The sequence below is a fragment of the Macrobrachium nipponense genome, chromosome 32, assembly GCF_015104395.2.
Source record: "Macrobrachium nipponense isolate FS-2020 chromosome 32, ASM1510439v2, whole genome shotgun sequence".
NCBI classification, from domain to species: domain Eukaryota; kingdom Metazoa; phylum Arthropoda; class Malacostraca; order Decapoda; family Palaemonidae; genus Macrobrachium; species Macrobrachium nipponense.
This window is the reverse complement of record NC_061094.1, coordinates 65,584,849-65,611,472: the sequence shown is the minus strand read 5'-3', so window position 1 is coordinate 65,611,472 and position 26,624 is coordinate 65,584,849. Positions and strand designations below refer to the sequence as shown.

General features: G+C 36.5%; 2 protein-coding genes and 1 long non-coding RNA gene across 4 annotated transcripts in view; 1 reads left to right on the top strand and 2 right to left on the bottom strand.

Moving 5' to 3' along the window:
* Nucleotides 1-11,548: 11,548 nt before the first annotated feature.
* LOC135207175 (uncharacterized) lies at nt 11,549-15,359 on the bottom strand. The gene is made up of 3 exons (XR_010312916.1): nt 15,243-15,359; nt 12,569-12,690; nt 11,549-12,413 (listed from the first exon to the last, which is right to left on the bottom strand). It is a non-coding gene; the product is annotated as an uncharacterized LOC135207175 (long non-coding RNA).
* A 4,153-nt stretch (nt 15,360-19,512) lies between these two features.
* Nucleotides 19,513-22,938, top strand: LOC135207559 (cathepsin B-like). 2 transcript variants are annotated; one of them, XM_064239390.1, is made up of 4 exons: nt 19,513-19,655; nt 20,452-20,560; nt 20,932-21,144; nt 22,148-22,938. In XM_064239390.1, exons 2-4 carry the CDS (start codon nt 20,453-20,455, stop codon nt 22,817-22,819), a joined length of 993 nt encoding a protein of 330 aa, XP_064095460.1. In that variant the 5' UTR covers nt 19,513-19,655; nt 20,452; the 3' UTR covers nt 22,820-22,938. The 2 variants fall into 2 exon arrangements, with proteins under 2 accessions (XP_064095460.1, XP_064095459.1); XM_064239389.1 differs by having other exon boundaries at nt 19,608-19,720.
* A 3,403-nt stretch (nt 22,939-26,341) lies between these two features.
* Nucleotides 26,342-26,624, bottom strand: part of LOC135207560 (cathepsin B-like) — a 3,457-nt gene continuing 3,174 nt past the window's right edge. The window contains exon 5 of the mRNA XM_064239391.1: nt 26,342-26,606. Coding sequence (XP_064095461.1) covers nt 26,434-26,606 — 173 coding nt within the window. The 3' untranslated portion in view covers nt 26,342-26,433. The remainder of the gene's footprint in view (nt 26,607-26,624) is intronic.

Below are 26,624 nucleotides of genomic sequence, written 5' to 3'. Positions count from 1 at the left end.
ATGGAGGTAGAGTAAAATGAATGGAAAGGGCTTCAACTAAAGGTGCGTCCACACGGTCGAACAATGTCCGACGGACAAACATTGTTACCATATCACAGGCGAAGCAGGATGACGTCATAAGCGTTGAAACGATGGAAGTAGATCTGGCTACAAACAGTGGTACCAGATGAGGTTGTTTGCCAATGCTTTTACTCTGCTCACAAGGTAAAGACCGGCAGACAATTGTTAATTGATAACAATGTTTGTCCGTCGGACATTGTTCGACCGTGTGGACGCACCTTATGGACCGAAGGGACAATGCAAAGAACCTTCAGTAATACCTACAGTGCACAGAAAACTGTGCACTGACAGCACTTTAATGCTGAATACATACTATAAGGCAAACTTACAGCAGCACAAAATCTCAGAATCCTATGCCAGATTCCTTCAGGCAGTTTCCTGAAACTTACCAAATTAACTTCAATCTTTTCTGAATCTGCAGGTCAGGACCTAGAATCTCTATATCATCCACATTCTCTTGAAAACGCAATTTTCATTAGAATTCTACATTAACGTGTAAACGAGAACACACTTGCCTTCACCTAAATCCACAAAATTTAAGTCTTGTATCAATACTTAGCATGACAATGCTAAGTATTCTTCATCCAACTGAAAAGCTATGAAAAATTACTTTTTTGCTTCATAATTCAAGCCACTCTGACACCAAACCTGTACGACCATTGCATAACTACGCCACATCCAAAGCTGTATTCACAAAACAATTTTTGTTAAATCTCCATAGCTTCTACTTCAATAAATTGTACCAAGTTTTTCATAAAATTATTTCAGTACTCAGGTCTGCGATTGGAACACTAATATCTAGACATGAGGATGTTCCTAGCTTCATTAAAAATTAAATGCAATATTTAGCCCTAAAACATCTTCAGCTTTTGCATTCACAAGTCCTGATTTTAAAAAAAATTATTCAGTGATAAGCGAGAAATTTTTCAGTACATTCTACTTCACTTGTCAAAACAGGCCAGACTTAATTCACATCTCTCCCAAAAAGATTGTTTAAACACCCATTGTCAAATTTATGCCAATGTTATCAATTTGTGAGGATTCACACAACCCCTAAACATGGCCGTCGTGGTTATTTATCCCTCCTAACTATGTCACTTACACGAATGAAATGTCTACCACTAGACGATCAGATGTTTAAGCCCCAAGCTAGGTTCCACCTTTTGATGTTAGGGCAAGTGTCTGACGCACAATTTAAAGACTTGCCATGTACTTGGCCAAATGATAACTTTAAAGACTCAGTTGAATGCTATATTTTAATATCTTTAGACATCTGACATGATATAAGATATCCAGTACTCATTTTGTGAGGAAGTTATATATTCTATAAAATCAGCATGAAAAAGAAGACACCACATTTTAATTGCGACGCGTTTCGTGGTTTCTTCTTAACATTTTCAAGCCTAAGAGACATTACAGTATTTTAATGTTAGTTACAAGATTATGTAATTATTGGCTGACAAAGCTGAGTAAAAGTAGCAACAATAAGATAATGGTTAAAATCTTTAAAATAAATTGCACCAGCATACTAAAAAAATAAATTATATAAGATCTTTAAAATAAATTACAACCGTATACTAAAAACGGAATGGTGGGAAAGAGAGATGGAAAGTTTTCACTACAAATGAATGATTGAATGATTTATATTAAAAGCAAGGGATAAGATGAATTGTCAAGGTTAAGATCTGGTTTCCTTAAAAATATCTCTATCGACTCAGAGATTCTCAATAATGACTCTTCTCTAAAAGTACCAAGCATATCATACAACTTAAATCTTGCATAAAATTTAAATTCTGCTATGCTAAAGAAAATAGGATTTTTAAACCTGGTAACTGATTTAAGAGTTAACAGGTGTTAAGTTACAAACGTTCAAGTTAACTTTAACCAAGTATTATATTCGGAAACTTACAGGATGTTAGTAATATAAACTTTCATTAGATAAAACAAAATAATTTGAAGTAATTAATTTTGAGCATCTATATACCTATGTAAATTTGTCAGGTATCCACAATGAAATTCTAAAGAAATTAAAGTGACAGATATTTGAAAAACAGCCATCATTAATATTCACAAGTAAATTCACTAATAAAGCTTTAAAGAAAAATGTCTGGCACCATCAAGTCAATACAATAGATAACACTGAAAAATTGTATAACATAACTGCTTTCTATTCCACGGTGTTCTACAGTAATAAACGAGACTTTCGCTGACAAGACATGGACAGTCCTGTATTGATCTCTAAGAAATAGTTTGTCGAAAACATAAGTTTAAACTCTGTACATAATTCACAACATTCATAGAAATATAAAACTTGGTTTAATGGGGACATTATCCGGTTTAGCATAAAATTCTGGTTGTAAAAATTATCAACTGGCTAGACATCATAAGACTAAATAAGCATTTTATGTACAAATAGGCATTAGAGTGAACATTAATTAAGGCCTCTCTCAGAGGTAGGCTTCCAAACTCCACCCTGGACCATGTGTTAATTCATTTTCTATGGAATTTGCCTTCATTCTTTAGCAGTGATAGAAAACAGGAAGTACACTAAGGCACAATGGAAGCAAGGGCTTCTCCCACCTCAGAAATCACCTCCCAAATCAGAAGATCAACTCAAAACAGTTGCAACAGAAGCATTGCATTTTGACTGGTTGCCCCCTGCTGAAGACACTGTCCCGCCATGGGTCTCAGCAATGCTTGACTCCTTCCAAGGAGTCCTTAAATTTGAACATTTAAAAGTTTTTTTCCAACAAATTCACAATATTCATTATTGCAAAATATGAGGACTTCTGTACTGCAGATTACATTATTATAATAGTGCATATGACGTACCTAAATAGGACTAAAAATTGCTTTAGTTCTTGTCTCCAACACACAGGTAAGAATACAGTAGGCTTTTCAAAAAAATAAATATATAACACAAAGTACCTGCTCAAACTTTACAGCAAACTTCATTAAAATTCTATGAAAAATGTCTTACCATAATATCATACCTTAACCCAAGACCCAAAATAGTTCTGAATGGAAACAAGGTAACATCTTATAAGGTCAAGAACGAAAATTTTCATCATTGGACTAATGCAAATGAATGAAAATTTGGATTTTGAGACTAATGCAAATGAAGTCTTTAAATATAAAGAAGCTTAAGATCGAAATAGGGTATCATCTTAGCTTGGATTATTAACTGCTTTAGATGCTGAAATTAGGACATAGCTCCAGTTACGAAATTAACAAGTCAAATGTGACCAAAATCGTAACAAGTATGATTTTTGCCTGAATCCACTGGTTTTATTTCGAAAGTATACTTAAGAGATGAGCTTACTTTATTTGGGAAAGTTTAGAGCTGAGCTTACTGCATTTGGAAAAGTTTAGAGCTGAGCTTACTGCATTTTGGTAAAGTTTAGAGCTGAGCTTACTGCATTTGGGAAGGAAAATGCTAAAATGAATTGTTGTGATGTGTTTACACCTGATTAAAATCTATTAATTCTCCCAAGACTTCAGAGAAGCTACTTTAGTCAAAGAAAAAATCCCAATAAACAGCATGTGCTTCCAAGTAATCCTAAGTGAAGTCATATAGCGATGAAGGTTGAAGGGTGGTGCATGAAAAACATTATACAATTACCTAGAATTTAAAAAATCTAGCCCAGTTTTCTGCTATAATTGCCCAAATATTTCACACTCGACACCTTCGCCAATTTGACCTTTTATGGTTACAAGTACATAAATTGAAAACTTCAGATTGTAATAGCCACGAGGTATACTATGGTGTTTAACGTGACCTTTCCTAGCAAAATGTTTTGACTTAACAAGAACTAAGCATGGAGAAATACAGAAGTCCTTTACAAAAATAAAACCAAAGAAATCGATATTACATTATCCCAATAATAAAATTCAATTTTATCATGCAACATTAATTGATCCTAATGAAAATCAAAATAGTTCAAGCTTGTCAACACACAGGATTAAAAAATAAATAAAATGACACAAAAATACCATGTCAACACTTGCACAGGAACTAAATCTACAAATTATAGAAGTAAACTAATAATTTACTTGTTCCTAAGAAAAACTGACTCAAAAGTTACATTTCATTGATGCCTCTAACTGTGCATAACAGTTTTCCGTCCTGATTAATAGTCATACAGTAACAAACTAGACAGTTAAATGTAACCGAATACAAGCTCCCTCTGTACTAATCCAAGCATTTATTTAACTGGAGTCCATGTACGAGACTTGTATAAACCAAGTGTTAACTAAAAAACTAACCAATCTAGGATTACTATGAGTAAATTTAGATACTAAACTCAAAGTCCCTATTATGGTGGAAGCAATTATATTACTATAACCAAAATTTTTACCTACTTTAACCATTTTTTTTTACTATGCTGACCTTCACAAAATCCATAAAGTTTCTAATCATCGAGCTACTTGCTAATGAATTGCACGTTCAACTGGAGTAACCCATTCCATAGTGTCAAGTATGCAAGGATACCCAGAAGCTATTACAATATTGTTATGGTTACCGTTGTATATTTCTTTAATATTTTGTGTTTAATTTTCTTTTTAGTCACTAGAAGGTATGACTAATGGTGTATCTTTAAATATGTATGATTTTCAGTCACTAGATGGAGTGACTAATTGTAATTTAAGTATTGTTTGTTTGTTTCATGGTCCTTGGATGACCGAATATTGTTTACTTTGACAATAAAGTTTTCTTTATCCAGTGTGCTTCCTGGATTGGTGATTAACGGTTATTGGATTATTACTTAGATATAAAAGTGTTTTGCATACGGTAAGATATAATTGTTCATCTTTATGTTTCGTTACACCAACTTACTGTTGGCAGACTTTTATAACAAGCATGAGGATTTTACAAACAAATTAGTAATAAGTCAAGAATGCAACGAAAGGAAAGAAATAAAATAACTTTTCACAAGGAAGCCGTTTAAACAAACAATCGAAAGCATGCAGAAGCTGAAAGCGGCGCCAGTTTGTTTATTACAGAGCAGAGTTACTTTTACAGAAGTAAAAATTTCGTAAAATGCAATTATCACTAGATTGATATTTTACCATAAAAATAAAAGTGATTTAGGCAGATCGAGTGTAAGTGAAAGAAATGGGGGAATAATCATCCCAGATCAGCTAATAAGTCAATGGTAAGCAGAGCCTCTCTCTCTTCTCTCTCTCACTCTCTCTCTCTCTCTCCTCTCTCTCTCTCTCTCTCTCTCTCTCTCTCTCTCTCTCTCTGAACACTGACTCTTGCAAGCTTTTTATTTTTTCTTACCGTGTTGCATTTGTTGTCATGTTTTATCGTGTTAAATATGATTTTTTATGTGAATTGGTACAGCTTTAAAGTACATATTATATAGTAAACTCTTCTCTCCTCAACAATACCACGAGCACAATAACTTAAAATCATTAATTCATTATTCCTAAAAAATATAAACGCTACCTCCTTCTACATCAAGTTAGCTGTGTATCACCCCAATGACGAATGATTTTGTTAATCATTTGTGCTAAGTTTTATTGTGAAAAGCTTTGTCCTTTCATTTACTATTTTGTTGATATTGTTCAACTCAAAGGTCCAAAGAGTATAGGTGGTCTTGTCAGCGCTGGCCCAAAATAAGCTTCTGCCAGGTCGAGAGCGTGACCTCAACTCAACCTCGCCCTAGGCTACCACGAGGAAGGTCCTTTATTAATCCAATGGACAACAGCAAATACTATAAGTGTTTGTGGATGCTCTACATCTAGTTAAGCTTTTTATAAATAATTCTCTTGACCATGGATTCATATTGCCGGATGGTACAGTTGCCTCAAAGTGTTCCTTTACCCCGTCCCCTTCTGTTTCATGATATTGGTCTGGTAACACAGCAATGAAGCCTGTTTGTCTTTTAAAGACGGATGTGAATGGTCGAGCTATTGATGCCAATGTTCATATTTTCTCATCACTACTGCAGACAATATGTTAATGATATGCGAATAATAGTTCACACTAGTGAACAGAGTCGATGGTAAACAAATAGAAAAATAGTATAGTAATAGAACAATAAAAATAGCAATGGTAAAAATCATATTCAGTCCTTATTAACCATAATCGTCAACCTTTGTTCCATTCAGGTGTGGCTGAGCAGGCGCTTGCTGGGATCCTACTTTTGTTCATGGTAGATCATTATTAGGTTTCAATTTCAGAACGTTAATTGAATGGAAATACGCTTTGGATTTACACAATCCATCTATTTATAAAGTAATGAAATTGTAAACCGCAAATACCAAGACCAATAAATATAATTTCATAAAGGCAACTATGATAGCCATTGACAGGTTACGATATGGAAGGCTTTGGGGGAAAATTATAGACCACCAGATGTATAAAGGAACTAATGTATCCAGTGTGTTGTCACTCATGGTTGTTTTTTATTCGAGCCACTTCTCACCAGTGTAGCCTAGATGGAAATTCCCCTGGCCGGTATTTAACTCGCGTCTTCCGAGTAACAACACACCTTAACCACCCTGATGGTCCTTATATACCAACCCAAGAGTGGATAAAAAGGAGGAGTTTGCAGTCGATATGAGTTTTCATTTCAGTCTTTCGTCTCGTGGGATTCGTGACTGGATTTCTTGTCGCTTCAGTCTCGAATTTGTCGACTATTTTATGAGATCCCGTGATTTGTCAGTTCAATAAATTCAAGATACATTTTGCTATTTTTGCGTCCTTGTCCATTTTTTTAAAATAAAATTTTAATTGAAACTGAATTTGATTAGTTTTTAGTTTGTGAAAATGAGCACCAAACTAATCTTGAAGGGAACACGTGGTTCATGTGGCTACATCCACTATAATTGTTATTCATTCTTTTTCATGTTTAACAAGCATTGTTCCTGATTCCAGTAACTGTAGCTTTGTATTATCCTGACCCTTCCCTGATTAGAGCATCAGTGTCGATTTTTGCTTTCCTTATCGTTAGGATCAAATTAAATGCGAGTCAGTTTAACCAACGGCTCCCCCACCCCCATTACTGATTCTCCAGCCGCTACCCGCCCTCGTCCCTTACTTATAGCCCTGCAACCTCCCAGGTCACTTATCACGAGATGTGGTGTGGAAAAATCAGTAATCCTAAAATTTCAACGGTCACATGACATTTTCTCCCTTTAACAAAGCTCTGGGACTGCAGTCTAATAAGTTCTGTTTGCCTTTGCTTAAAGGCCAACCCTTTATATTCTAATATCTTGTTTCTTGTTCTTTATTTTTTTGGGAGGGGGTTTTGGTTTGCTCATAGCACCTAACTCATTCATTCTCCTAATGATTAGAAAGCAGCAGTGCGTAGGTCTAACAGAATTTAGAGTTGCCCTTGACGTGGTAGCCAAAAGGCTTCTACAAATGATTAACCTGTTATTTAATTTTCTGAGTAAATTTGATTTGACCGGCATTTCACCAAGCTTAATTTTCCTTTCGAAGCAATGAAGTCCGTTACAACCTATTATATACGTATGTTTATAAGATGCAGATAAAGCTTTCTGACAGCTCAGGATATAATTATGAGATTAAAGAGTTTTTGAAAGTAAAGCAACAGGATGCACAAACTTTTTGTTCCTTCTTTTGGTGCTTTTCTTGTCAATCATGAACATCTTAAGCAGGTCAACGCCAACCAAAACTACATATGAGAAGCGAAAGACTTTTACATACACACACTGCACTGAAAGTAGTGTAGAGACCACGGGGCTGGATTCTTCTGACCTTAGCCTAGGCCTATGTCTGACATCGGAATACCATGACTGAAACTGACAGTCTCTGTCTTCAGCCCCCGAAAATTTAGGCTGAGGTCACAATTTATATAATGTATGTCATTGGTTTAGATACTAAAAGGCCAGGTTCTTCTGACCTTGGCCTACATCTTGAGCAGGACATTCATTGAATGACTCATTAACTTAGTCTAGGGTTCTATGTCCTTGATTTAATCTGAAGCCACAATATATTTGATGTTGTTTAATAGAGACTAAACACTGTTCTGCATTGAAGTCTCCAGGTATATAGATAACTATTTACTGAAGAGCAAGCAGCATCGAATTCTCCAGAAATATGGACAACTACTTAACCCTTATTAGACAGGTAAATATATCAATATGCAGCTAATCAAGCTGGGTAAACTTTGAGGTGGGCCAGTTTATGAAACAATGCATCAGTGGAAAGAGGAAGATATGCAGGAATATGGATAACTACTTACTAGGGAGTAGCATTGAAGTCTCCATGAATATTGATAGCTATGTACTTACTGGAGGCAGCATTGAAGTCTCCATGAATATAGATAACTACTTTCTGGAGAGAAGCATTGAAGTCTTGAGGAATATAGATCACTACTTACTGGAGAGAAGCATTGAAGTCTATGAATGTAGAGAACTACTTAACGAGAGAAGCATTGGAGTCTCCAGGTTATGGGTTGCTCTATGAGCAAGAGCCCGTGCTGACACAAGGTCAGCTTAATCAAAAACAACGTCGTCTCCAGGTATATAGATAACTGGAGGCAGCATTGAATTCACCAGGGATATAGATAACTACTTACTGGAGGAAGCATTGGAGTCTCCAGGAATATGGATAACTACTTACTGGAGGCAGCATTGGAGTCCCCAGGGATGTAGATAACTACTTACTGGAGGCAGCATTGAAGTCTCCAGGGATGTAGATAACTACTTAGTGGAGGTAACATTGGAGGCTCCAAGACACATAACTACTTAGTGGAGGGAGCATTGAAGTCTCCAGGAATATAGATAACTACTTAGTGGAGACAGCATTGAAGTCTCCAGGGATGTAGATAACTACTCAGTGGAGGCAGCATTGGAGTCTTCAGGACACAGATAACTACTTAGTGGAGGGAGCATTGAAGTCTCCAGGGATATAGATAACTACTCAGTGGAGGCAGCATTGAAGTCTCCAGGAATACAGATAACTACTCAGTGGAGGCAGCATTGGAGTCTCCAGGACACAGATAACTACTTAGTGGAGGGAGCATTGAAGTCTCCAGGGATATAGATAACTACTTAGTGGAGGCAGCATTGGAGTCTCCAGGTCACAGATAACTACTTAGTGGAGACAGCATTGTAGTCTCCAGGACACAACTACTTAGTGGAGGGAGCATTGAAATCTCCAGGACACAACTACTTAGTGGAGGCAGCATGAAGTCCCCAGGGATGCAGATAACTACTTACTGGAGGCAGCATTGAAGTCTCCAGGACACAGATAACTACTTAGTGGAGGCAGCATTGAAGTCTCCAGGTCACAGATAACTACTTACTGGAGGCAGCATTGGAGTCTCCAGGTCACAGATAACTACTTAGTGGAGGCAGCATTGGAGTCTCCAGGGATGTAGATAACTACTTACTGGAGGCAGCATTGAAGTCTCCAGGTCACAGATAACTACTTAATGGAGGCAGCATTGGAGTCTCCAGGTCACAGATAACTACTAACTGGAGGCAGCATTGGAGTCTCCAGGTCACAGATAACTACTTAGTGGAGACAGCATTGAAGTCTCCAGGTCACAGATAACTACTTAGTGGAGACAGCATTGAAGTCTCCAGGTCACAGATAACTACTTACTGGAGGCAGCATTGAAGTCTCCAGGTCACATATAACTACTTAATGGAGGCAGCATTGGAGTCTCCAGGTCACAGATAACTACTTAATGGAGGCAGCATTTAAGTCTCCAGGGATGTAGATAGCTACTCACTGGAGGCAGCATTGGAGTCTCCAACAGGAGGCATTGTTATTTCAATGTTATTTGGCAAAAATGTTCAAATGATCTCTTATGATTAATATTCTTAAGATAGTAGAATGAAGAACCTACATCCGACTATTAATTTGATTATCGAATAGCTTCGAGTATTTAGAAAATTAAAAAAGAAATTAAAGGCAGGATTGCTATAGGTTCAGGGGCCTGACTGCGGTTATTGTGATGTCACATGCCCAGCCGTTTAATCCTGTGCCCCAGTTTAAGCGGCGCATACAAGACCTTATTCTTTAGACCTTGGTTCAACTAGACCGTCTCACTCGGCACACCGAGCACCGGCTTAATTAAGACTTTCCTTTTTTCTGTATTGCATTTGTTTTCATATTTTATCATTATGTTCAATTTATTGTGAAATATTTTATTTTTTATGTGAATTGGTACGGCTTTTACTTACATATTACAGTAAAGATTTTACTGCCTCTTCTCTCCTAAACAATGCCACGACGCACTACACACGATAACTTAAAATCATTCATTCACTATTCCTAAAAAATATAAACGCTACCTCCCTCTACCTCAAGTTAGCTGTGTATCACCGCAATGGCGAATGATTTTGTTAATCATTTGTGCTAAATTTTACTGTGAAAAGCTTTTTTCTGTCATTTACTATTTTGTTAATATTGTTCAACTAGACAGTCTCACTCGGCGCACTGGACACTAGCTCACTTAAGACTTTTTTTTGTATTGCATTTGATTGTTTTCATACTTTATCATTACGTTAAATTTGAGAAATTTCCTTTTTATGTAAATTGCTATTGCTTTTACATACATAGTAATATTTTAGCTCTCTCTTTTTCTCTCCAACATATCAACGTTCAGTCTCACGTCAGCTGGGCATGGCGTCACTGCGGTTACGTATGATTTTATACATCTTTTATGCTAAATGTTATATTGAAAGCTATATTTTATATTAAATGCTTTGTACTTTAATTTATTTTGTCGAATATTGTTATCATTAAACTATATATTGTAAATAAAAAAATAAATCAATACAGTTTAACTTGTAAGACCCAGCCATCAAATACAAGTACAAACTAGATAATCAGTCAGTTCGAAGTACGAGCATTTGTTCGACAAACTATACAAAATTTTCTAGAAAATTTTGTTCGAAAAACGGATAATTTGACATATTAAACGTTCGACAAACGAGGTACCACTGTACTCCCCTTACATGCCTCAAATAATTATTCAAGATCTCTACCGTTTTCACAAGATTCTACCCTCACTGCTCTCATTAAATGTTAAACTATCATATGACAGACTAGATCTCAATATTTTTTTATCAAGCAAAAAGTTAAATTAGCGTTAATCAAAATTTCAATACAATACAAAATTTGCAAAAATTCTATACTTTTAAACAATATCCAAGTGCTGTTGGCACCGATAGTTCATAAACTCATATTTCAGTATTCAGTGCCCAGGCCCCATTCAAAACTAAGAAAACAAAATTGAAACCTACTTATAAATTTGTAACTTTGGCTTCATCTGAAGAACTTTGTCATGTACTTCATTTGTGTACACCTCAAAAAGTAGTCATTCCATGTCCATTGAACATCTTTCTCATTTAGCAGTACTGCATAACTTTAATCCATTCTCAAAATGCATTTGTTAATTTCCAAGAAAACTGCATGCTTTCATCTATAAAGATAAGGTTAATATCAATCATGAGAATTGAGGTAGCTTTGCTTATTGCTTACAAGAAATCAATAGTGTGTGAATTGTAGCAATTTATCAACGACAACTTATGAAATTCTCACGCAATCTCGATAACATTAACTTATTGCCACTCAATCTCACCAACAGTAGCTGCTTGAAAACACTGCCTACAATGCAAATTAAAAACTTAAGAGCTATCAACCCCTCTATACACTCAATAATGCTCCATTACAGTTGGATTGAATAGCAAAAGCTTAATCAAATTTTACACCACCCCAGTAAAATTAGTATTGCCCAATGAAATTTTCAAGCCAGATACGTTAACCCTAGAGTAAATTAGTATCTGAATGGCAAGAATTGTCCGATTAGTAATTGGCTTGTATACTTCCCATTCCTAAATACCAAACTGGAAGAAAGCTACATACAATTTTAGGCGCTTCTAACCTCAAGTTACCTGCCCTCCTGCTGGTCATTTAATAATAGTCTCGCCTGTAAACCTTATACTACCCCAGCTAGCCTAGGAGGTGGGCATTCCTACATGGCTATTCTGTTCGTGGTTGACTAACTTCAAATTAATATAATCTTTTTAAGACTTAAAACTTGATAGCCAAAGTATAGATTTAAGTACACAATATAGGTACACTTCAATAAGAACATTTTCCCAGTCATATCTCACCAGGTGTGCTATTATGCTAACATACTCCCCTCTGAAATTCAGTTGTCCTTTAGAGCTGTCTGCATGGCAATCATCTTTAAAAGTTGTCTTGCATTTTCCCATAACATATTCTTGACCTGTAGCTTGTCCACTGGGCATACAATGCTACTTCAAGCATTTCTTCAGTGTCAGGCTGACAAGGTTACAGCTTCCTGGTAGTCGCCATTCTCGGCTGGATCCTATACGTATCTACATAACATTCATCCCTGAAAATTTTTTCAATTATCAAAAGTTACTTATTGTTGCTAATCATATTTAACTGATGCAGCTTTGGCTACAACATTAGGTAATTTTAATTCTGCACTGTTCACCAGTATTACATTTATACAATAACATGGGGATATTTAACTAAGACACCTACTGTAAATATTTGTCCACAAATATTTTATGCTGGGAATAGAATTCCTTTAATCCCTGACATTCGCTGGTGGGAACAGACTTCCCTGCATTCTTTATGTTAAGGGATAGGCAGACTTCCAATTCCTGAAAAAGTGACGGTAACTTTAGAAAAGGCTTAGCACAAACTACAAATAAAGGAAAGGCTTAGCATAAAAACGTTAGGATGTCCCAATTAGTATGAATAGGTAATGATTACTGCAAATAAAAATTTTAACATCAAGTAAACTAAAAATTTAGAGCAATTAAACCAATTTTAATATTTTAAAGCACATAACTGCAGAATAAGAAATGCACAACTGCAATGAATCCAACCAGTATCTTTCTTCATAACATGACCAACATTGAATTAAAAGGGTTTCAATAAATCCTGACCAGTGAAAATTTATCGCAACATGTGAAAATCATTGTAATTAATCTTCAGATTTGAAATATGTAATATACAAATGCTACTGACATTACTAAATAGTAACTATGGTTAAGAGTAGTCAGTATAACGATATTCCCGTTTTATTCATTACTGGACGTAGATGAATAGTATATCAAGATAGTATTAAATATTGTAGTATTAAATAACTGTTGCCATACCTTATGTCCATCTTTTAACACCTCACTGAACGAGTTCTTTATCTCTGCTCTTTAAGAGGCCTTATCATTGGTTTGGTTACACCTTACTCTTGAGGTTACAGAATCTTTTTAGAGGTCAAAATATGTCCACTAATTTTTTATTCTCTGTATGATAACATTTAAGAGAACTATTCAAAAAATGGGGTTTTTTTATGATCAAAGTAAGTTCATGAGATGGCTCCAACACCCATGCAAAATTATAACATGTCCATGATTCAAAATACACTAAATTAAAGAAACCTCCCACATTAGTCATTTGTTAAAAGTCAATATGACTTAACATCAGTCATTAGATTTTAAACCAATTCCATTTTAGCTTCAACACCCATGGCCTAGCCAATCAATGCCTCGACTTTCTAGTTTGCAGACACTCAATTAGCCTATCATCTTTCGGGACTTATCACATTACCCATTTTATGCCATGCATTAGCCCTCATGAATCACCACTAATTCAAATACCTTAAGCAATTTAAGTTTCGCACTTGCTTAGATCAAAGTTAGTAGCCTACACTTTTGTCAGGACTATCCTACTACACAATTTTCTTCACAGCCTAAGTGACAATTGTCTATGCTACCTCCATAGTAATCTAACTGGAAACCTTCAGCAGCTAGTATTTAAAAAAATTCATAAAGCAAATTAAATAATTTGGTGTAAAATCTTTAAAACTTACTAGGTATTTAAAGGGACAATTCATACAAAAACTGGACTGGATTGTATAGGTGGGTTGGTAACCCCAATAATTAACTTATGATTTAACTGAGGAATGCTTACCCAAGTTACTCCTACAATTTACCACATATCCTGGTATTGACCAATGCAAAAACATGCCTAGTTCTTATAAAACTGGGTACTAATGATAAACGCAGTTATTAAGGATTTAAAATGCTTGCATTACGCACGTCCATGATTAAAACCACACAAGCCTCTTCTAGAAGCGTAACAGCAAACTACACTACAGTAGTAACTAAACTGCCGAAGTATAAAGTTAGTTAGGTACATCGAGTCTAATAACATATCAACACTCACTGTTCGAAGTTCATAATTTCTTTAAAATGGAGAGTGCAAGAAGACACTTCGCAAGCAGTTTTAAAAATGCCAAAACTCATGACAACAAGGAATCCTTGACTGGTTACTGAAGTCTCTAATGACAATTTGGTTTAAATCACGACGAAACACCGCAGGTAGGCAGGCAGAGCAATTTTATTAAGAATGCGACCAAGAAAAGCAGAAAAAATCCTTCTTTCAGGCTCTAACATAAGTAATTTGCTCCGCACGGACTGCGAGGAGCGTAACCGCGAATAAGACATCCACTAGGGATTGGGGCGTCCAATGTATTTCGCAGTGTTTAGTACTGGCCCCTGGGGGTTAATTACAGTCGACCGCCCCAAAATAACGTTAAATTCTTGATACGCAACCCGAATACTATAGGATAGGAAACTGTAAATTCCAAAGAAATACCCAACGCGCAGTTATTATTAAGATTTACCAAAACTTACGTTTCAGTCACTTAGTCGCTTAAAATTAGGTTCCTCGCACTAGGTAGCCACATTGCAAAAATTCAAACTTATCTTAGCCCTTAAATTTCGAGTGATGTGAAACACCATCATCAATGAGGTCTACAAATATGAGACATTCCACAATGCACTGCTAATTTTCATTCAAGTTTCCTGGAGCGTGGCCGATAATGACATACCTTAACTAGCACAATAGGTATATATACCTGCTAATGAGGACAAAACACTGCAGTGTTTGGCGCTAAGTAAATGTTCCCGGCAACCCTTGAAAGGCGTAGCAGTAAAAACTTACCTCGGCCCATATTCTGCATTTCCTCATGTACGAAATTTATACGATAAATACACTTGTGGTAATCCTCGGCCCATATTGTACACTTAAAAGTATGAAATTCATACAGTAACGGTAACCATATAAGCCATGCTAATGTAATTGCAAAGTTGACGTACATTCCAAAGAACAAAAAACCAATAAAGCAACAATTAAGACACTGGCTCACCGTTATAGCAATTCGCTCGATAACACTTCACTGTGTCTGACACGTACTAAATGAGTTTAATGAACTGTATTCAAATTTCAATTTCCTGTGACCTTGTCCTTACTAACCTCTACGGCTAAACCTCCAAACCAAGGACTCGGAACAAGGGACAATTAAGTCGTGCTTTAAACGGACCTGGCGCCATCTGCCCGTTCGTTTTCTTACTACTACACTAAAGAAATGAGATATTTCAGATATTCCTCCTTCGTTACGGGCTGCTCTAGGAGCAAGAGCCCATGCTGGGATAAGGCCAACTAAATCTAAAACAACAGCATTCTCTTTCGACGGAGAGTTACATGCGTAAATTAATTCCGTATTTCATGAACAAAAATTGCGTTAAATCTTAATTATATATATATTTTTGGTTTTGTACATTAATTAACTTGGAACTCCTTCATTTCAGGGGGATTAATCGACATGAAAATATTTCTCAGATTTATTTGCTTTCCTGAACATGTATTGAATATCACGTCTAATTAAGATGGTTCCTGTAAATTATTGTACATTTTGAATATTAATAAAATAATCCAGCAGAAATTGGCTTTATATACATTAATTCCTTCTAATTACAGTTTAACCTATCGATTTCATTTGAGTTATCATATGAAAAAGCTATTGTTAAAGGATATTCTTTAAAGATTCTAAATTTTTCTGTTCTCCTTTGTCAGCACTGACATAATCGCTTGTGGGGTAAGAAGTAATTATAATGATAGACTGTAGTAAAAACACAAAATGTGAAAACTTCAATACTTTGGGTTCGACTGACCAAAGCTAACCTGATTGCAAATACAATCATGCTTATTTTAAACCAAGTTTTTCCCGATATGACGTATTGCTAAAGTTGCATGTAAATACTAAGAGTAAGCCAATTTTTCAGCTCATTTTGACAATAGACACCTCATTCCTGTCAATTAAGCGCGAGGAAATACCTGCATGATACCAATTTTGAAAACAGCGAGGTTTACCCATGATGCTCGTCATAATCTAAGATTTGGGCCAAATGTTATTCGACTCTTGGCAATTGGAATCTCCAGCAAGGAAGTTTCTATGTCATAGTATCGCTAAATGCTGTTGCTAGATAAAGAGACCATAGTTTTATACTTACATCTAATTCGCGCATTTGCTAAACCTTTAGAGATATATATGACTGTCTATATATAATGCTAATGATGTATCGTGTCACATTTTTTTTTCAGAATTTTAAGTCCCAGATCTTAAACTTTTACTTTGGCTTAAGGACCTGGGACAATTTGGCATTGTTTATCAACTACTTTTTTCTTCCTTTTTTTTTTTTACATAAGAACATAACTAAAATTTAGTGGTCAGGCATTTCTCGTTTTGAAGGTCATCCAGAGCATTCTCTCTCTCTCCTTCTCTCTCTTTCTGTACAAACGAAAGTTAGGCAAAACATGGCTTCAAACAAAAGCACTGAAGGAAAAAAAAAACTAGAGGAGTGACACTTCAGGCTGTGATAACCTTCACTACTTTCCATTGCGCGCGCGCGCGCGCCAGAGAGAGAGAGAGAGAGAGAGAGAGAGAGAGAATCCACACCCACCGGTGGTAAACCCATATAGGAGAGTCATTTCCAACTAAACCTCTATAATGTCCTCTGATATCAGTGCACTTAAGTCATTTCCTGTATGTAAAGTCGTCCATTAGACATCATACTGACTATAACAGCGATGACGAGGGATTTTGACGAGAGAAAAACAAAAGTCTTGGGAAATACCGACTGTTATCAAGACCTTGTACTAAAGAGCACATGCTCACGCTCTCGGACTACTCACACGTGAATACTGGATCTCGAATGAACCGCATTTTATCCTTGATGTCATTTCTCTCTCGTTTGCCTAAACTGAGGATAGATTGAGGTATCTAAAGGAGAAAACAGGTGAGGAAGCAACGGCATTTTGGTCACGTAATGCAGTACCCAAAATTTTGCTGTAATTATTTGAACTGAATTGAATATAAAATTTAGGTCAAAAGGCAAGTACTGGGACCAGTGAGGTTATTCAGCGCTGAAACGGTAATTGACAGTGAAAATTCGAAAGGTGTAACAGGACGAAAACCTCGCAGTTGTACTATGTATCAGTAGTTAGGAGAGGGTGGTAAGTGAGATGGAAGAAAGAGAATATGAAAGTAGGTACAGCAGAATGAAAGGGGTTGCAAGCGATGGGCCGAAGGGACGCTGCAAAGAACCTTAAGTAATGCCTACATTGCACCGCATGAGGTGCGCCGATGGCTCTAACCCCCCACCCCCGCCCAACCCCACGGGGATTTAAATAGTGCTATACAGGAAGGTTTTCACATCGAAAACAGCCAGTTGTCAAACATTGGAATGTAAAAACTGCTGCACGAAGACAGTTTTCCTGCACCATATCTTGAAAATCAAATGGGAGACTTTGGTTCTATTATTTATTTGATTCATAGAACATTTCAGATTCCTAGTATTTAATTTAAATCTACTATTGTACGAGGGAGTATAGGAGGTGAAGAATCTTGTCCAAGGGTGGCATATCGTTCATTTGACTTTCTAGCCTACATGGCTGCCCTAAAGTCCAATTCATGATTGTACCTTATAATAATAATAATAATAATAATAATAATAATAATAATAATAATAATAATAATAATAATAATAATAATAATAATAATAATAATAATAATATCTGATTATCCCTCACCTTACAACCACATAAAGAACTCAGTCGCGAAGGTCAATCAAAAGCTATTATTGATGTTTTTATCCTTGAAAATGTATAGCATTTATAATTATGTTGATATCCGAGTTATCTACCCTTGAACTGCTTTAAACAAACAATGTTTTTGCGCGTTCTTGTTTTAATCAACATGTTTACTGAAACGACGATAACTTTTTAACAATGTCAGTGCGGCGCACACTCCCAACGGCCACCCCCCCCCCCCTGCCACAAAACTCTTTATATATATATAATTATTAAATATATTATCTATTATATATTATATATATATATATTTATATATATGTATATTATATAGTATATATATGATATATATATGTATATATTATATATATATATAATATATATATCTAATATATTGTATATATATATGTATAATATATATATATATATTATGTAGAGATATATATATGTATATATATATTATATTGTATATATATATATATATGTATATATAATGATATATATTTATATATAATGTATATATATATATATATAATATAATATATATATGTTGTGTATATATATATGTATATATATATATATATATATATATATATATATATGGATATATATATATATATATATATATTGTATTATATATGTATATATATATATATATATATATATATATATATATATATATGTATGTTATATATATAATATATATTATATATAATATAGATATATATATATATATATAGTATATCTATATAGATCTATAGATATATATATATATTATATACTATATATAGATATCTATATATCATCATATATAGATACTCTAGATATCTATATACTATATAGAGATATATATAGATATATATATAGATATCTACTCTAGCATATCTATATCTATATCTATAGATATTATAGATGATATATAGATATAGATATCTTATATAAATATCGATATATAGATATCTATATAGATATCTATATAGATATCTATATATTATGTATATATATATATATATATACTATATATATATCTATATATAATCTATATTAGTTATATATTATATATATATCTTACTCTTAAAAAAAACCCAAAAGTTCTCTGTCGTTAACTTTACGAACAAAATAAACTTCTTTCGGTAGAAAGAGCTCGTATAATTATTTAAGCATGAACAGAGAAAAGCGTCGAGTCTACCCATTTAGATTTAATCAGCAGAGTCAGATAAAGACGTTTGTTTTCTGCCTTCCGATCTAAATAAAATGACATTACTGAACGTACCTAACTACTCTTCGAGTTGGGTTTAACTCATCATCGAAAACATGACGAAGTTCGTAGCAGTTCCAAGAGGATGGAAAATTGACAGCTGAACGTGATAATGAATTTTGAAACACCCACGAGTATTGATAAGAGATATGTCAGCGGTTTTACCAGATCTCTTAAGATATGAGCGCACTTAACCTGTGCTTTAAGAAACTAATTGCTTCGATGCTTGTCATCTCTTGCGAATTTATTCGTCTTATCTAAAAGCACTCGCTTCGTGACCAAAGGCACAATGTAAATTCATAAGAGCATCTTTCGTATTCAAGATACCCAACAAAACTTAGACCAAATACTCATGTAAATTGCTGAAGTGATAAAACAGCAATTGGTAACATACCCGGTATGTGGCAATACAGAATCATCGCGAAATAAAAGGTAAGAAAGGAGGTCAACTGGTTACTTTCGAATTTCTGTTGGGCAAAGGAGTTGTAGCCCGCCAGGTAAGCATTTCAAGTAATCTTTTATTGTACATTTATTTAATGTTGAAAGAAGAGTTCGTCCCAAGACAAATCCAGAATGGTAGTGAATTCGCCACGTCTTGATAAAATTTCAATATTTGGCATTATTTTTCGTAAAAACATCAAAAGGCTGATTTGAGCTAATTGCATTCTCTAGATTGTAATATTTCCGACAAAAGATTGAATATTCAGTTCGAAATACACTTCTGAGGTATTGTTGGGACAGCTATACATAGTCATGTCATAATACCCTTCAAAGGTATTGTCAGAGCACCTAAATAGAAAAATAACACATACCCAGAGAAAAAATAGGAGTGGTTGGTATGAAAATCGACAGAGATCTAATGACAGGGCCTTAGAACTGAGTAAGGTCAACAGTGGAGGGCAGGAAGGTATAGTACAGCGACTGTAGCAAAGTAAAAGTGGTGTGAATGAGCATCTTGTGTATCTTTATGTACAGATGTAAGAGATGGCTAGAGCTGGTGAAACTCTGTGCAGAATATTCATCCCTGGCTGAACAGTTAATAAGAAGGATGGGACACGAACCTGTCTTAATTTTTCCACTGGCCATCTACGTAAGACGAGAAGCATTACTCCTGTTCGACCTGGATGTCAATAATCATGCTTCTCTCTCTCTCTCTCTCTCTCTCTCTCTCTCTCTCTCTCTCTCTCTCTCTCTCTCTCTCATTTTATTTTGTTTATTTATTTTACAGAATGAAGGCCTTTCTTTTCCTCGCCCTAGTCGCAGCCGCGTCGGCTAACCTTCACTATCTCTCTGATGACTACATCCAAGAAATCAATGGCAAACAATCTTCGTGGAAGGTGAATAGTTTTCTTTTCTAACACTTACATCTGTTTACTTCAGATTTCGATCACGTGCTTTTTTATATATATATAATCCCCACAACAGTGATATTATGAGGATAGTGACCGTTCATTGCACTTACGCGTCGTAATGACACCATCATCACCAGCGTCGTAATGACACCATCATCACCAATTCTTTGTGCAATAATTATGCTAATTACGATACGCTGTTATGTTCAACAAAATGTGACTTGTAAACCTGGCGGCAAAAGATAAAAATTTCAATAGCAATCACTTTGATAAACGCAATCTTATACGTACAAGTAAAGTATAATTAACAGAGGATTGACATCTCACGAGTTAAACATTTCCATTTCCTGTTTCAGGCTGGACGGAACTTCCCAGAGGACACGCCCATGGAGTTCATAAAGGGACTCCTTGGTGTCATTGAAGGAGACGAAAAGATCGATCTCCCCAGAAAAGTCGGCATTGTTCCAGAAGGATTCGAAGTCCCAGAGAGTTTCGATTCGAGAGAGGCGTGGCCACACTGCCCAACCATCTCCGAAATTCGTGACCAAGGGTCATGCGGATCTTGTTGGGTATGTTCTTCTGTTTTACCATGGTTTTTATTCTACATTTCCTCCCTCAAGAGGACGTCGTAACCCTTTTCCTCGTTTGCCATCAGGCATGAGGAAGAAAAGGGGTATGAAGGAATTCCTTTCATTGGCATCTCAAAGTCAGGCGTGTAATATGTTCTAAATCTAATCTTTTGCCTGAATTCCCTTGTGGTCCTAATGGTCATTTATGCCCTTTCTCCATAAGTATCTGATTTTCCCTAATGGACGTCCTGTTATATCCTTCCCTAGTTTTCCTGTTGATGTTTAGAAGCAGTAAATTTGAAAAAAGCGCAATAGCAACAGAGTAAATTTGTGACATCTTGTGAACTTCGTCAACTTGTTGAAGAAAACCAAAGAGAAAACCAAAGACTATGGTCTTCTATTAACAAATTACAAAGCCTCATTGTTCTGATGCCTTTCCTATTCTTTATGGGAACTACCTTTGCAAAATTCTGATTAAAATATATCATACATAATGGTACTCACTGTCTGGTATTCTATAGCACTTAATGTTACTATGAGTTTTTGTGAAATTTATGCAGTTTTCCAAGAGAGCACCTTTTAACAACAGCTCACTAGTATCTTAATGGGATGTGTTTTTGTTGAAAATTGTGGTAACTTTCTTTAAATGATTGACCTTTCTTGAGCACAAGTATGTCTGATATAGTTTATTACATAAAGTACCTACTACTATGTAGAATTTGGCATCAATATTTGCCGTGAAAAGCATCGAACAAATTGCTAGTATGGTTTTGCTTCCCCGATGATCTTTATACAAGGGATGCCTTTTATTAAAAAGGTAAGGCAGACATCACCCTTTGGACAGCTATCAAAATTCTTTTTATCACACGAATTGTTTTCAACTCACAACAGTAAACGATGTGAATATCTTCTGATGACTCTGGACCTTTGATTTGAGATTTCCATATAGGTTTATGACTTGGTAACCTTGATTGAAATATTCACTTGTTTAAATTCATCCCAGGCCGTTGGAGCTGTCAGTGTCATGAGCGACAGGGAATGCATCCACAACAACGACACCAGTTTCCGCTACTCTGACGAAGACCTGGTGTCCTGCTGCTGGACGTGTGGTATGGGCTGCAACGGAGGCTGGCTCAAGCCATCTTTCAACTACTGGATAAGCGACGGCATCGTCTCTGGAGGTCGCTTCAATAGCTCCCAGGGATGCAAGCCCTACTCGTTCTACGAGTGCGAGCACCATGCGGAAGGAGAGAGACCTCCTTGCGAGGATATCCTGCCAACGCCCGACTGCACAGCCGAGTGCATTCCAGAATACGGTCTGGGCTACGAAGAAGACAAACGCTTCGGGTCTGAAGTCTACACCTTCGACAGACAGGAGCAGGACATGCAGTACGATATCATGACCAACGGGCCTGTCGAGGCGTCCTTTAACGTCTACAATGACTTCCTTAGTTATAAATCAGGGGTTTACAAGCACACGTCCGGTATCCTACCTCTTGGTGGACATGCCATCCGTATCATCGGCTGGGGAGTGGAAGGTGGCGAGCCCTACTGGCTGGTCGCCAACTCCTGGAACTATGACTGGGGTGATAACGGGCTCTTCAAAATCCTCCGTGGCACAAACGAGTGTGGCATCGAAGGCAATATCGTGACGGGTATTCCTAGGGCTCTGTAGATATGATTTATGGTCAGGATTCGTCATTGAAATACTCGTTTTCCTATTATATATTGCCTTCAGGTCATTATCAGGATCTTTTTTGTGTTCCAGTAGGTTAAAATAAAACTGACATCTGCTTTGATTTATTATTCCCATGATTTTATCCTTCTTATTCAAAGATGAATAATCTAATTATTGGCACTGTTGAGTCTTTTTACTTTCAATTGTAACAAGTAATCTTTGATACAACTTTTTCCAAATACAAAATGTTTCTAAATCTTCACTGTTACCAATGTCTTAAAACACGCAAATACCTAGATAAATACGATTCCTATACACAATTATGGTTTTAAGTAACATGTTTACTAAAACTGCACTCATCATAGAAAGGTAGAGCTGTAATGAATTAAAAACTTGAAGTAATAATCTTACAAGACGGTTTTTAAAAGTCACAGGAATGATGAGGAAAAGGCAGGTCATTAAGAAAAAAAAACAAAGGTAAAAGCTTCAACTGAGGACAATTTGCATTGGCAACGGGCAAAGCACTACGAAATTAGGTTTGATACAGAACAGACCTTGGGAATAAGGATGACTAATAAAACTCACCTGAAATTTTCCTTCACCGTGACCCTGGCTTTTTCTTATCTATATACTATTTATATTCTGTTGATTCAGCTGGCTAACTCCCAGGAGCATACTCGAGAATTTCTTTTTCTTTTGTATCCAAACAATTTTTCATTGTCTCTGTTTCTGCTAAAGTATCTTCTTTCATGACAGCCAAGTATAGTTTCTTGTTTGTTTGTTTCTATGGTGTTTTTACGTTGCATGGAACCAGTGGTTATTCAGCAACGGGACCAACGGCTTTACGTGACTTCCGAACCACGTCGAGAGTGAACTTCTATCACCAGAAATACACATCTCTTACTCCTCAATGGAATGGCCGAGAATCGAACCCGCGACCACCGAGGTCGGAAGCAAACACCATACCAACCACGCCACTGAGGCGCTCCTATTCGTTTCTTGTCATTATCTGTTACTGTTAATGTGTATATTGCAAACAGCCACCATTTGTCCCACTTGACAGATGCGCAAATTAAGATTGATTAAACTATCAATGAAACGAAGCGCGATAATGCCATCATGCTTGTGGCTTTCTTTCTTAACATTTCTGCCACTCCACCAGCCCAGTATTGTCGTATTGTCTATACGTCCCTTCCCTACTGACCCCAAAAACATCAAAGTTATTCACTTACCTCTCAGATCTCTGTTTACTTGTTTTCTCCTCAATATCAAAAGTCCGCAACATACAACGTAGATCTATATCATTGTTCCGCGGCGGCCTAGACTATGGCAGTTGCGGGTTTTTTATGCAATTTTACCTCCTGAACAAGAATTTTAAGTAATATTTATTCGGACGACTGTAATTAACCCCCAGGGGCCAGTACTAAACACGGCGAAATACATTGGAGGCCACAATCCCTAGTGGATGTCGTATTCGCGGTTACGTTCCATACAACTTCTTGCACAAAATTTGTCATTCTTTTGAATGTATACTTCTAGCGTCATCATTGTCATACCTTTTGACCCCATCGTGTCACCTATTTCTTTAGACAATTGGTTTCAGTAACTTCAACGCAGTCTTTTTTTAGACGCTTTTTTATTGTTTCACTTTACGATTACTATTTATTTCAAACTGACATCAGCTCTTATTTTGTCACAAAATCTCTATACTAGTCAATTACTAAAATTCTAAACCAATCAAAGTCATTTATAACACTTGCCTTGGTCTCAAACTATCCAAAAAAAATTTTTTTTTCACTTCCTCAAATCTTTCATGATTCACTTCCCATCAGAGCAAATTCACGTCTTTCATCTTTTCTCTGTAGTAACGAAGAACTCTAAATACATCTCGTCACAGTCTCTTTGTACATCACATTGACACGTAGCTGTCTTTTCTGTTCTAACTTTCCTCATCACTCAATCAAGAATCAGAGTCAGAAGCCCCTGAAATATCAGACGAAACTGACTGAAACTTGCTTACCAGACGAGCAGACGAATCTGCCATTTCTCCGTCCCTTTCCACAGGTCGTTTCCCCATTACTGCTAGTCTGGTGTGGAGGAGAAAGCAAACCCCCTTCCCAGACTCTCCATAGAACCCAACCCCACCCATCAAGCACACTGTCTCTAAAACTATGTAGTACGAGGAACGACTGAGATCTTTGTGTACTAAGTTCGAGCCGTAAAAATTTGAAATTCCAATCTCATTGATAACGTCATTATCGTCGCCGTTTGATGAGGGTATTTATCTATATTTCACAGAAATGCAAATTTGCAGAGTTTATTCCATAGTGTGACACTCACCAGCTCTTCTGTGCAAGAGAGGCATCATAAATTATCGTCATAACTGTTGAAATTTGCGCTAAATTCTTCAGCCTATTCCTGACTTTCCATTTATATTCATGTTGGTTTGTTTGTATAGAGTTTTAAAGGTGCATGGAACCAGTGGTTATTCAGCAACGGGTTATATTCACGTTGGCCATACGCCACATACCCATTCTGTTTGGGATGCTTAACTATTTAGATAACAATGCTGAATACGAATGTGAAAGGGTATACTATCCTAAAGGCAGAAGCAAAACGAGTACTGCAAGAGATCAGTTGCAGGGCTTGACAGGGGGAGCTAGGAAAGGGGCGGACTTGATGTCAATCCTGCATTGCCAAGCAGCAGAGAGGGAAGACACCACGTAAGATCAAGAGCTAACTGGAATGAACTGAAAGTGAACAAAATTGAAAAAGGGGCGGGTGTTTGTAAAATAATTGGTAGAGCTAGGAAAGGGATTAGATGTAGTGATGTCTTGGGGAGACATAAAATCGTTGGGCGTAGGACAAGCAGATAGCCACTGCAGCATTCCGTGGAGAAGGATGACGCAAGGGACTAACCCCTTGGTTTATTTGTTTGTATGGTGTTTTTACGTTGCATGGAACCAGTGGTTATTCAGCAACGGCTTTACGTGACTTCCGAACCACGACGAGAGTGACCTTCTGTCACCAGAAATAACACATCTCTAACCCCTCAGTGGCATGCCCGAGAATCGAACTCGCGGCCACCGAGGTGACAGGCAAAGACCATACCAACCACGCCACTGAGGCGCTTAAACTGACCCCTTGGGAAGTTGGGATTAAGATATTACGAAAAAGAAGGTCTATCTTTTGTCATATCTTCCATTGTGATATTAATGATTTTTGAGCGAGTTGTTCTTTCCAGGAATTCTCATCCCTGGAGCGACCGTGGGCCATCTTTTCCCAGATGGAAATGGTTGATATTCGTATTTCCCTCGTCTTTCCTGATTTTAAACTCATAATCCGTGGCCAACAATAATTTATCAAAATTTTGGCATATGCATTGTCCACCTTAAAATCTATTGATATAGGTGACCGTAAGTTGATTGGAGTATGCCGCTTTTAATTAGGCATTAATTAAATTGCTTAAACCTTAAAACTATTTGTAAAGGATCTTTCTAGATATCAAAACGCCCCAAAATTGATGTTATCTTTACTGTATCCTCACCTCTGTAAGTGGTCTGTTAAAGACTCCGAAAATCATGAAATCAAAATGAGTAATTCACCACCAGTTAAGCTGGAATTCCTGTGACAACATTGTCTTCAATGCCACATTCATTGCTTCCTCTGAGAATCTTGAAGAGTCCCTTATCACCCCAGTCGTAGTTCCAGGAGTTAGCTACCAACCAGTAGGGGTCGTTGTTCTCAACGCCCCAGCCAATGACACGGATGGCATGACCTCCCACCCAGGTAAGCACCGGCA

Bases quoted from the DNA above. Each gene is read 5' to 3' on its own strand.
- LOC135207559 (XM_064239390.1), top strand. From the start codon at position 20,453: ATGAAGGCCTTTCTTTTCCTCGCCCTAGTCGCAGCCGCGTCGGCTAAC. The intron at 20,561-20,931 runs GTGAATAGTTTT...TTCCTGTTTCAG, and splicing joins GCAAACAATCTTCGTGGAAG to GCTGGACGGAACTTCCCAGA. The intron at 21,145-22,147 runs GTATGTTCTTCT...AATTCATCCCAG, and splicing joins GGTCATGCGGATCTTGTTGG to GCCGTTGGAGCTGTCAGTGT.